General features: G+C 46.3%; 1 protein-coding gene across 1 annotated transcript in view; it reads left to right on the top strand.

Annotated features, from left to right (window-relative positions):
• LOC115805130 (teneurin-1-like) overlaps positions 1-12,620 on the top strand; it is a 133,649-nt gene that overhangs the window by 70,122 nt on the left and 50,907 nt on the right. The window contains exons 7-10 of the mRNA XM_030765610.1: positions 566-776; positions 1,818-1,919; positions 7,365-7,559; positions 8,506-8,706. Coding sequence (XP_030621470.1) covers positions 566-776; positions 1,818-1,919; positions 7,365-7,559; positions 8,506-8,706 — 709 coding nt within the window. The remainder of the gene's footprint in view (positions 1-565; positions 777-1,817; positions 1,920-7,364; positions 7,560-8,505; positions 8,707-12,620) is intronic.

Here is a 12,620-nt window from a genome sequence, read left to right as displayed (position 1 = left end):
GAGATGGGTTTGTGTGTGTTGTGTGTGTGTGACGAGATGGGTTTGTGTGTGTTGTGTGTGTGTGGTGAGATGGGTTTGTGTGTGTTGTGTGTGAGATGAGATGGATTTGTGTGTGTTGTGTGTGTGGTGAGATGGGTTTGTGTGTGTGTGTGGTGAGATGGGTTTGTGTGTGTTGTGTGTGTGTGGTGAGATGGGTTTGTGTGTGTTGTGTGTGAGATGAGATGGCTTTGTGTGTGTTGTGTGTGTGATGAGATGGCTTTGTGTGTGTTGTGTGTGTGATGTGTGTGTTACTCTCCTGCCTCTGTCTTGAAAGTAAACTCACACTTATTGCTGCACTTTAAACAGATGTACTACTCAGCACTTACTCATGGGTCTCTCACTATACTGGAGCTTGAAGTGTTTCCCCACTTGTAAGTGGCTTTGGATAGAAGTGTTGGCTAAATAAATGTAATGTGAGAATGAGCAGTCACCACTCAGTTGAATTAAAACATGATTTTGATCATGTATGACTGGCAGGATGAGTTCTTTATTTACAGCACTCGGTATGGTGTTGGTCTCCCCACAGTTTGACTTTGTCAAGCTTCTGGATGGGAAACAGTTGATCAAACAGGAAGGAAAAGGTTCAGAGGTCTCAGGCTCCGCCTCCAGAAACCTCCAGCTCAGCTCCCTGCAAGAGACAGGCTTTATTGAGTACATGGACCCCGGCACCTGGTACCTGGCCCTGTACAATGACGGCAAGAAAATGGAACAAGTCATCGTCCTCAGCTCCCTGATAGGTAACACATGACAAGACAAACAAACAAACAGACAAACAAACAAACAAACAAAAACGTTTAGCACTCGTATACACCCACACAGAGAATCTACAGTCTGTTAAGTACTACTACCTGTGTTTCTGTTCATGGATATTTGTGTTAGAATTGTTTTATAATGTGTGTATAATAGTCTATACATTTTGAGTCTTTATGAGCTTTATATGGTCATGTGCAATGATTCTGTATTACATTCATTGATTTTTTTCTTTGATAAACTCTTGAAAGGTGTAGAAGATACAGGCCCTCCCTTTTAAGACTGCAGTGTGGTTGGCCTTCATCACTTCCCATTACTAATTCCATACAAGCAGCTGGGAGATGTAGAAACCTTCAGTCAGTAGACTGGGGAGAATATCAAATCGAACAGTGAACTCTTATGTGAAGTATAATATCACCATATTCACTCTGTTCACACAACCCGGGGAAGCAGGAGCCTCCAGTTCGTGCTATAAGAATATACCATGACAGAGTGTTCAGCAGTTCATTGGTTTCCTCTCTGTTGTGTAATCTATAGAAATGCACATGAATATATCATCATGGCTAGTCTTGGAGGTTGACATGCATGGCAACCCATTTTTTGTACCAGCCTCTTGTAATACTGCCCCATTGTGTGTCATGCTGTTCTCTGTGAATAGTGAGACTGGACCTGTAGAAAATGAGACACAAGTGATGAGTTTAGGTTTGTCGTGCAGATGACCACTGCCGTGAAAGCACCTGATTCTCCTGTCCAATAACGTGATCCAGCTTCTGTACACAAGTCCTGATCCATTTCACAGCACTGCTGTAACTGAAGAAATGTTCTCTGACTTATATTTAGTGATCTCCAGTATTCTCTGACTTATATTTAGTGATCTCCAGTATTCTCTGACTTATATTTAGGTCTCTGTGCTGAGAGAACACAGTAGTATCCACTATGTTCACATGTAGATCTTGACAGTTCTGTAATCATAGATGTGATTGAGACGAATGCACCCGTAAAATGGAAATGGTTTTTCTCTGTCACAGATACCATGGACAGCTGCTCCACTAACTGTAATGGAAACGGAGAGTGTGTGGCAGGTCACTGTCACTGCTTCGCTGGGTTCCTGGGACCCAACTGTGAGAGAGGTCAGTGCTCAGCTCCCCTCCTGTCTTCCCGTGTCAATGGGAACAATGCTAATGCATCTGTTTGAGGACAAAGGTACACAACATTAGGCAACATCTCCACCAGCACCTGCCCACTGACCTCCACAGCACTGTCAGATCACCAGCACCTGCCCACTCACCTCCACAGCACTGTCAGATCACCAGCACCTGCCCACTCACCTCCACAGCACTGTCAGATCACCAGCGCCTGCCCACTGACCTCCACAGCACTGTCAGATCACCAGCACCTGCCCACTCACCTCCACAGCACTGTCAGATCACCAGCACCTGCCCACTCACCTCCACAGCACTGTCAGATCACCAGCACCTGCCCACTGACCTCCACAGCACTGTCAGATCACCAGCACCTGCCCACTGACCTCCACAGCACTGTCAGATCACCAGCACCTGCCCACTCACCTCCACAGCACTGTCAGATCACCAGCACCTGCCCACTCACCTCCACAGCACTGTCAGATCACCAGCACCTGCCCACTGACCTCCACAGCACTGTCAGATCACCAGCACCTGCCCACTGACCTCCACAGCACTGTCAGATCACCAGCACCTGCACACTGACCTCCACAGCACTGTCAGATCACCAGCACCTGCCCACTCACCTCCACAGCACTGTCAGATCACCAGCACCTGCCCACTCACCTCCACAGCACTGTCAGATCACCAGCACCTGCACACTGACCTCCACAGCACTGTCAGATCACCAGCACCTGCCCACTCACCTCCACAGCACTGTCAGATCACCAGCACCTGCCCACTCACCTCCACAGCACTGTCAGATCACCAGCACCTGCCCACTGACCTCCACAGCACTGTCAGATCACCAGCACCTGCCCACTGACCTCCACAGCACTGTCAGATCACCAGCACCTGCCCACTGACCTCCACAGCACTGTCAGATCACCAGCACCTGCCCACTCACCTCCACAGCACTGTCAGATCACCAGCACCTGCCCACTCACCTCCACAGCACTGTCAGATCACCAGCACCTGCCCACTCACCTCCACAGCACTGTCAGATCACCAGCGCCTGCCCACTGACCTCCACAGCACTGTCAGATCACCAGCACCTGCCCACTCACCTCCACAGCACTGTCAGATCACCAGCGCCTGCCCACTCACCTCCACAGCACTGTCAGATCACCAGCACCTGCCCACTGACCTCCACAGCACTGTCAGATCACCAGCACCTGCCCACTGACCTCCACAGCACTGTCAGATCACCAGCACCTGCCCACTCACCTCCACAGCACTGTCAGATCACCAGCACCTGCCCACTCACCTCCACAGCACTGTCAGATCACCAGCACCTGCCCACTGACCTCCACAGCACTGTCAGATCACCAGCACCTGCCCACTGACCTCCACAGCACTGTCAGATCACCAGCACCTGCACACTGACCTCCACAGCACTGTCAGATCACCAGCACCTGCCCACTCACCTCCACAGCACTGTCAGATCACCAGCACCTGCCCACTCACCTCCACAGCACTGTCAGATCACCAGCACCTGCACACTGACCTCCACAGCACTGTCAGATCACCAGCACCTGCCCACTCACCTCCACAGCACTGTCAGATCACCAGCACCTGCCCACTCACCTCCACAGCACTGTCAGATCACCAGCACCTGCCCACTGACCTCCACAGCACTGTCAGATCACCAGCACCTGCCCACTGACCTCCACAGCACTGTCAGATCACCAGCACCTGCCCACTGACCTCCACAGCACTGTCAGATCACCAGCACCTGCCCACTGACCTCCACAGCACTGTCAGATCACCAGCACCTGCCCACTGACCTCCACAGCACTGTCAGATCACCAGCACCTGCCCACTCACCTCCACAGCACTGTCAGATCACCAGCACCTGCCCACTGACCTCCACAGCACTGTCAGATCACCAGCACCTGCACACTGACCTCCACAGCACTGTCAGATCACCAGCACCTGCACACTGACCTCCACAGCACTGTCAGATCACCAGCACCAGGAATTCTGTTCCGCATAAGAACATGTGACCTTCAATATAAAGTAGATAAAATGTAACCAAGTAGGGCTGCTCAATTATGGCAAAAATCATAATCACGATTATTGTGGTCAATACTGAGATCATGATTATTCAACACAATTACTCAGTGACTTTGGAAGCATCATGCATTTATTGAACTTAAAAAAAAACAAACATTGGATTTTCTTGAACTTTAAAGATAATTCAACTGAAGAACAAGTAAAAAAATCAATGTAAAAAAATGAGATAAGTAAATAAAACAAAATAATGTATAATATATATACAGTCATGCGTTGCTTAACATCCACGGTACATTCGTGAAATAGGATGTTACGTGATTTGGAAGTTGTGTGAACACCATATTATATACTTAGCAAAGGTATATGGGATATTGTAGTGTACCTCTATTGACTAAATAGCCAAGATACTGTACACATACAGTACTGTACTTCAGTACAGTAGGCTGTGTGTACTGTAGCATTCTACGCCCGGCAGTGCGATAGCTTTGTATGAGATGCAGGTGTTGCGTGCAGGAAGCTGTTGCATTTGCTACGTCCGCTACGTCTGCTACGTCCGTTCTCTAATTGGGATTTCTGAACTCTATTATAACCTTATGGGACCACGGACGTATATGCAGTCGGACGTCGCCTGAACGGATGTTATGTGGCAAATGACTGTACACATTTAAATACACAATGCAGCACAATAATTGTTTTATCTCGATTATCTTGTTTTGATAATCCTTGGAAGTCAAAATCATAAATGAAAATGAAATTCAATTAATCGCCCAGCCCTATAACCAAGTCCTTAATTTGCCAATTGCCATTTGATTTCATGTATAATATCCAACCCATGAAGAATGATGTAATATATTAATGAAGGCATTACTGTTGTATTTTGACAACTTCTCTGACTTTTAATGCTGAGAGAAAACTGTAACTGCATATTGCTCAAGTATTCCCTTTCACTTCAGCGCAGATAGTTTCCCATACTGCGCACAAACAGCACTGGCATCCTAGTTTTTACACATGCTCTCTTAAGTACATCCAAAAAGAACAGGAGCCTGGAGACGGGTAAATAATGTATTGGCCCGATGGGCTCAGCGTATCTAACAGTTATCCCTCTGTGAGCATGTGAATGTGGATTACACCATGCTGTGTTTGGCTCCTCCATCATTAACAGTCTCTTCAGAGAGAGATCAAACCTCAAGGAGCTTTTATATAACATAATCCTCCCTACCCTCCTGAGGATGGTTCACACAACCCATTCTTCTAGGCTTCCTCACAGTTTCCTTTCCATTTGGATGGATTGTCTGTACACTGGCTCACTGAAGGACAGCTGAACACTGTATGCGCACCGTGAAAGACCAGTCAGAGCAGAGTCTTTTCTTGGTGTTGTGCTCTGGAGGAGTGAAACAAAGTAAACCAGTGATTCAGTAGAGTAAAAAAGTGATCCCATCCCCCAAACCAAAAATTCAGTACATTGTTTTGAAGCCTCTGAAACCTCAACCTATTCTTTTTTCCCCCTCTCTCTCTCTCTCTCTCTCTCTCTCTCTCTCTTTTTCTCCTTGCGGTCCTTCTGTCAGGCTCCTAAATGATTATAGGCTTCACAGACTTTAAAAGGGGCTTGACTGGAATGCAGAGAGCTAGTAAATCAGATGGGCTTCTCTTGGATGGCAAGAAGTCATTCACCAATCCTCTTTCTTTAACTTGTTCCTACACTTTCTCTGAGTCTCCAGAGGTCTCTGCACTCCTGTGGCTGATACAGTGCTCTTGATTATGATGACATTGCCCTGTCCCAGAGAGGTTATGGAGACTAATGGAAAGACTGGTATATGGCTGGAGTTCAAGCCTTTCTCTGAACCCCAAGTCAGGGAACAGAGAACGCCCCTGACCCCCGCGAGGCTGGTCAAAGTCAGATTTAGCTGTGAATTTTAGGCTGTGTCCGAAATGGCATACTACATACTACTCGCATACTGATCTTGACATAAAAGTAGTAAGTAATATGAAGTGCATGAAAAATAAAAGTTTTGCAGTACACGACAGTTACCCAGATGATGTACTACTCTGGCGAAAATTTGCAATATACAACTAGAGCTCGCTTCGTAGGAGTACTGCATCCCATGAAGCAGTGCGGTGATTTCCAACTGTCAAAAAATTCAAAAAACATGGCGGACAGCGGCAGAAGCGGCTTCAACTTCAACTCCAGCTGCAGTTCCCAATATAAATGTATCAGTTGCATATTTTGGTGTAATAAGTCTTCATACGCTTTCTTATAGGGCCACTTTTGATAGATATTAGTTGTAATCTTGTGTTATTCGTTTTTAACAGAACAAATAGCCCAACCGATAGCAGACGTGTAGTACGCTACATGAAAGTTCTCATAATTGCGTACCATACCGTGTACTAGGGTGGGGAGTAGTGTGTAGCACACAGTGTATACTGGGCCAGTATGCAGTACACTAGTATGCCATTTCGGACACAGCCATAGTCCCTATTCCAGTTCTGCTCATCCTCTGTTCTGAGTGGTTTTGTCTAATTCCACAGCACAGTGATGTGTTTATTTGATTGTCATGTTGAGAAGCTAAGCTGTGCTAGGACCCTGTTTGGTGTAAAAGCTTATCTTAAACTCCTGTTTTCTTCCTTCAACAGCCAACGGTCTTTTGCTCTGTTGGAGGTTTAGCAAATAAAAATTAGCACAAGGACCATTGCAGCTGTGTGGAGTGCTTCAGCAAGAGGTCTCCTCAGATACTAGATACTTAAGGGATCCCAATTTGCATCAGTAAGGAGGGTGACCACAGGGAACAGGAAAAATTAATAGAATGTTTATGAGGAAAGGACACAAACTGTGATGTACGAGGCCAAGCACCCATATTGTCAACATCCAGCTCTGTGTTTGCAGTGCGCACAAACAGAGGGAAGATTTTAATAAAAATCGGACAAACAGAATATGCATCAGCAATGCATGACAAATCTGTGGGGTTGCCAGATTTGAGACAGGAGCGATCCAAGAGATAATGTTCAGGATGGTGAAAATGTAATAGAAAAGGTGTAAATGGAATAGATACAGGGTGCTGCAGCCTGGATAGTGAGATAGTGGTACATATTTGTAGACTGTACGGTAAAGGAATAAAATCTGGAGAACATGTGCAGACCTCATCACAGATGTGTTGCTCAGTATTGTCTCTTGGTAGCCATTTATTTACTGATCCTGCTCTTCAGCTGAGTTCAGTAATATGTGTTTGAAAAGACACAAAGAGACATGTATAATACCCACACAATATCTAAAAACAAGCACAGCACAGTATATGCGCACAGAAACATCTCTCTCTCTTTCTAAGCTTGGCCTTTGCAGTAGGCTTTGCTCTGTGATTCATTGTCTGGTTTGTGTTGTTTCAGACACATGCCCAGTTCTGTGCAGTGGGAATGGTGTGTATGAGAAAGGACAGTGTATTTGTCATACTGGCTGGAAGGGTCCAGAATGCAGCATCCAAGAGGACCAGTGTTTGGACCCTACCTGCTCCAACCATGGCAAGTGTGTACAGGGCATCTGCATCTGTATCCCCACATACAAGGGCAACAACTGTGAGCAAGGTAGGAATTCATCTTAACTTTCCAATAAGCCTCTGTGCTCTGTCAGTGACCTCTGAGTGTTTTGCTGATATGATAAATAGTATTTTCATTTCTTTGGCTCATCAGAGTTGCTCAGATGCAGACCAGAGACCTAGAGTTAATTTTTTAATGTTGTATACTATTCATCAGATGCTCTTCATCTCAAATATAAAATCAGTGGAATGGAATCATCAGTGGAATACTTGCAGTATCTGTGAAGATGATAGGTGATGCATCAGAGACCTTTGTAGAGGGTGAAACCCTGAGCTGATGACCCTGGGCTTTGGATGAAGCTGAGAGCATCAGGCTAATTACACAGGCTAAATGGAATGGAATTCCTGGGTCCTGTCTACAGTTGGCAATCTTGGCTTTATTCAGTGAAATGTGTGCTGTGATGTCCCTTGCTAACTTGGCTGTGATGGAAAGATACTGCCAATATTTTCATAACCTGTAATCTCATATCTCATAAAGCATACGAGGTCGGTATCCACCAGGTCGTTTCTTTTCTTTTTTTACTTTTCTTTTTCTTTTTTCTTCTTCCTTTTTTTCATGAGGATAGAGAACAATCTTCGCTACAGAAATATAATTATAAGCTAATAAAACAATGCTGTTCCTGAAGTCCCAAAATATAAAATCCCTGGAAAGATTCAGAGCAGTTCGAGGACTGTTAATCTAACATCAGTGATAATGCAGCTGTAGACAAGGACATTATTTTGTACTAAAGGAAGATGCTTCCATATTCAGACACACATCAAGGAAAATCTTCATGTGGGATTGTGACATACACACGAGCTATACGTATTCTTATGACGGAGCTGTCATCTGACTTGATGTGTAATTACAAGTAATTCGAAGTAATTCTCAGATGTGTTGAATGGGTGTATTTAGAGCCAGTGTTTAATCAGTGATGACTGTGTGTGCATTTCAGTGGATTGCCTGGACCCTCAGTGTGCTGGTCACGGGGTATGTGTGAAGGGGGAGTGTCTGTGTTCAGCCGGCTGGGGAGGGCTCAGCTGTGAGAACCCCCTGCCAGCCTGCCAGGATCAGTGTTCAGGGCATGGCACATACCTGCCAGAGACTGGAACCTGCAGCTGTGAGCCTAACTGGACTGGTGCTGACTGTTACACTGGTAAGACCACTATTTCTTTCTCAGCCCTAAATCCCGTCCCATGATTTGAATTTTTGGCCACCGAGAGCAGAAAAGTAAATATTCAGGTGTGTGTGTGTGTGTGTGCACATGTGTGTGTGCACGTGTGTGTGTGTGTATGTGTCTTTGTGGATGTGTGGATGTATAGGTTTACAAATGAATGGAATAATGGAATAAGTGGGAGAGGAGATGTTGGTTGTGGTACCAAAGATTCTAGGTATATTTTTCCAAGCCAGTTTCTCTGGAAGATAAGTGCCTAGCACAGGAAGGAAAAAAACAGGCAAAAAAACAAGAAATCAAAATACAAGAAAGAAACACTTTTCTCCTGAAAGACCTCTGGGTCCAGCTGGCAATCAAACCGGTCCTCTGGTCTTGTTCCATATGAATTACATCAACTGGAGGTGGTGCACCTCTGTTTGAAAGATAGCTCTCCACTGGCTCTTCCTCCTCCCCCACGGCTCCCCCACCCTTTATCAAACAGCTGCACCTCCACAGGTTCAGCTCCAGGGTGAAATTCTTTCAGCAGATTGACTTGAAATGTTTGCTTCTTCCTTGCTCCCTCTGGCATGTGGACCTCACTGGTGACGCTGCTTCTCTTCCACATCATTCCATATGGTGCATGCCACTTGGCTAGATGCTTGCTGTCATGGGTCAGCTACAACAGCAGCACCTTCTGGCAAGGCACAAAAGGCCTCTCCCTGGTGTTGAGGTCATACAAGACCTTCTAGTTCCTCTCTGCCTTTTTCATGCTCTCCTGGACCCTGGACTAGTGACATCATCTGATCCAATGGCCCTCTGACTTGCCATAGAGAAACTCAAAAGTGTTGAAGCCCATGCAGCATACCCCTGTAAACAAAGACCAGGTCCCAACTGGCCTCCATCTGCGAGACAAAATCATGCAAGATATTCTTCAGAAATTGAACCATTCAATGAAACGGTCTGTCTGAGGGTGATATGAGGTGGTTTTGATACCCTTTATTCCTAATAGTTAGTAGATTTGTTGTTAGACTTGTTGCTAGACACACTGTACTTGTGTGGATAAACTCAGTCATATATGTATACGTCATAGGCCAACTAAAATGGTTTTCAAATGTAGAAAATGTTTGCCTAAAGTCATCACAGTTTGTCTCATTAATTTGCATACTGCCAAAGCCTCTACATTTCCCTTCACCAGATAGGGATGAGTGATGAAAATAACATCGCCTTGCTGCAGTTGGGCTATATCTTCTGGAATGTTCATGTTCAGAGTCACATCAGGATCTGGTGGCACCTCTGAGATTCTATGCTCATCACCTCCAATAATCTTCTGCCTGAATCTTGCTCTCTTGGATTGATGTCTCTCTCCTGGCCACTTTTTAACTTTGGAAACAGCTAAAAGGCAGCACCCACAAGTCATCCCTTATACTTTGTGCTCTAGTGACAACATTAGCAGACTTTACCTGCTGCAGTAAGTTACATAATATGGGGAGATCCTGATCTAGCACCACTTTACTAGGCAACTGAGGTTCTACAGCTACAGGGAAAAGGGAGGTCTTACTATTAACAGCTAGAGAAATCTCCACAGTAGGGTATGTTTTGATGTCTCCAGGTGCACAACACGTCTTAACTGGGGCCTGACAGCTCCACTCATCATCTGGAACCAAGCGCTGTGTACTACTGGTATCCACTCTCTGAGGTGCAGCTCTCTGAATGCAATGGATGTGGTGTGTGTGGTGCATATGGTGGTGGAGCATCGCAAAAGGCAGTGACCTGGGTTATTCTGGCATGACAGGGTGACCTAGTTTGTCCCATTTACCCACAATTCTAACAGCTAATGTCCTGTCGGCTAGCCCTCTCTGCCTGCATACTAGATGGACTGGATCTATTTCAAACATGCAACCTTCATTGCCATCCTGGGATAATGCTTTGTCATTCTCACTTCTATGTCAGGGCTGTCCATTCCCATTGAGGTGGGAGAGTGAAGAGATGAGAGCACAAGGGTAAGTTTGGTCCTTGGAAGGGTGCTTTATTGTCTGACTGTGCAAGGTCATGGGAAATTCCTTACTACCTCTACCTTCTTTTCCTGCAGCTGCAGTAGTCCTCTTCCAATCTGAAACCCCAGGTATTGAGCCTTTGACAGGCATGGGTGAAATTTGGTGGGGTTGGCCGTTAGGTCATATTGCCAGATTGCTTCCAGCACCCTGTGCAGACAGACAAGGTGCTCACCCCTGTTCTCTGTGTGGATCACTACATTGACTAGGTAGGTGGCAATGTTGGCTCAGTGGGGCTGGAGGATATCCATCTTGTGTTGAAAAGTGGCAGGTGCTAGGTGGATGCCGAAGGGGAGAACCTGGTATTGTCAGTGTCCCAATGGTGTACTGAGGGCTATTTTCTCCCTTGCCTCAGGGATGAGAAGCACCTGCCAATATCCTTTATTAGAGATCAAGGGTGGAAATTAGTCCTGCCTCACCTGTACATTCATCCAGTTCATCCACGCGATGCACTGGGTGGCTCTCAAACTGCGACATCTTGTTCAGCTTCTGGAAATCACTGCAGGAAGGGAGTTTGCAATCTGGTTTTGGGACCATCATTATAGGAGTGCGCCTTAGGCTCCGTGATACCTTTATGACTCCTAGGTGCCTGCTTTTATCAATTTCTGCTAACACTAGTTAAACCTCTCCACCAGGCAGTTGGTTTGTGGGTGTACACTAAGGTACAGAGATGTTTCATTGGCAGCAGCGTACAAAGGTCCACCATAAGCCTGGAGACAAATGATGTTCCCTGGTGTTTGGTCAGGATCTCCTTTGGGACCCCAACTCTGCTGAGGAGGAAGACCCCTGGCCGATTTTGGCAGATGCCCCGCCAGATCCATGCTTGTGCACTCGAAGGGCATCTCAATCATGAGAAGTGGCCCCAGGGAGCTAGGGGTGGTGCTCATAAGCCATCTGCTGGCTGGTGGGGCTGCACTAGCAATCAGTCCCAGTCAGTGGAAGCTATCCCAGGTGTATTCCTCTATGTTTTGGGCTCCGTGTTGGCCTTTCATTGGGTGGATGTGTGTGTTTCAGGCATGCATCCTGGCATTGGTCTTTGGCAAAGCAAATCAAATAAATCAAACAAGGGGTTACTTTGGAACAAATCAAACAAGGGGTTAGTCAGGGTGAACATCATAACCTTCCAAATCCGGTTTAGCCATAAACACCGGGTACTGAGGGATGTGGTTGTGCTGGGCCTTACTCCTCCCCCATTGGGGTCTTTGGGACTGAATGGACTGCAGTCCCACAGCAAGCCTCAAACCTTGGCCAGTCTCTCCCCAGGAGCGATACGACTGGGAGATCTGTCACAATGCCCACTATGACCAGCCACTCTCCAGGAGGGCCTGCTGTCTTCACTGTAGTGACTGGCAAATGGCATACATCCCCATGGACACAGGCAACAGGCAGGGTCCCCCTGGAAGACATCTGAGTAGGTGGGAGGATGGAAGGTCTGGCAGGGTCACAGTGCTACTAGGAGTCTAGGAGGGCTTGTACTGGCTTCAGCTGAACACAAACCACACAAGTGAGCGGTTTAAGCTACTCCTGCAGGTGGCTGGCCCGGCCAGTGATGGTACAGCCAGTTTTGCCCTGACTGAGCCCTGGGATCAGTGGGCATTGGCTCACCTGGGAAAAACACAGAGCTAGACTGATCTGGGGATTTTAATCCTCATGGCGAAATCACCTCTCATTAGCAAAAATCAATCCCCTACTGACTAAACAATACAATAAGTTACACACTAATGTATGGTTCACATTTCATAAATGATCTGCAGTCATAAGTATGTACAATACTCATTTCAAATACATGTTTAATTATTAAATACAAACAATTCCAGACTCCCCTCTACATCTGTCATACATTGTTCATCCCCATGTCTGTTGGGA

Source organism: Chanos chanos, chromosome 2 (genome assembly GCF_902362185.1).
Source record: "Chanos chanos chromosome 2, fChaCha1.1, whole genome shotgun sequence".
Classification (NCBI taxonomy): domain Eukaryota; kingdom Metazoa; phylum Chordata; class Actinopteri; order Gonorynchiformes; family Chanidae; genus Chanos; species Chanos chanos.
The sequence above is the reverse complement of the archived record's forward strand: the minus strand, read 5'-3'. Positions and strand labels throughout refer to the sequence as shown.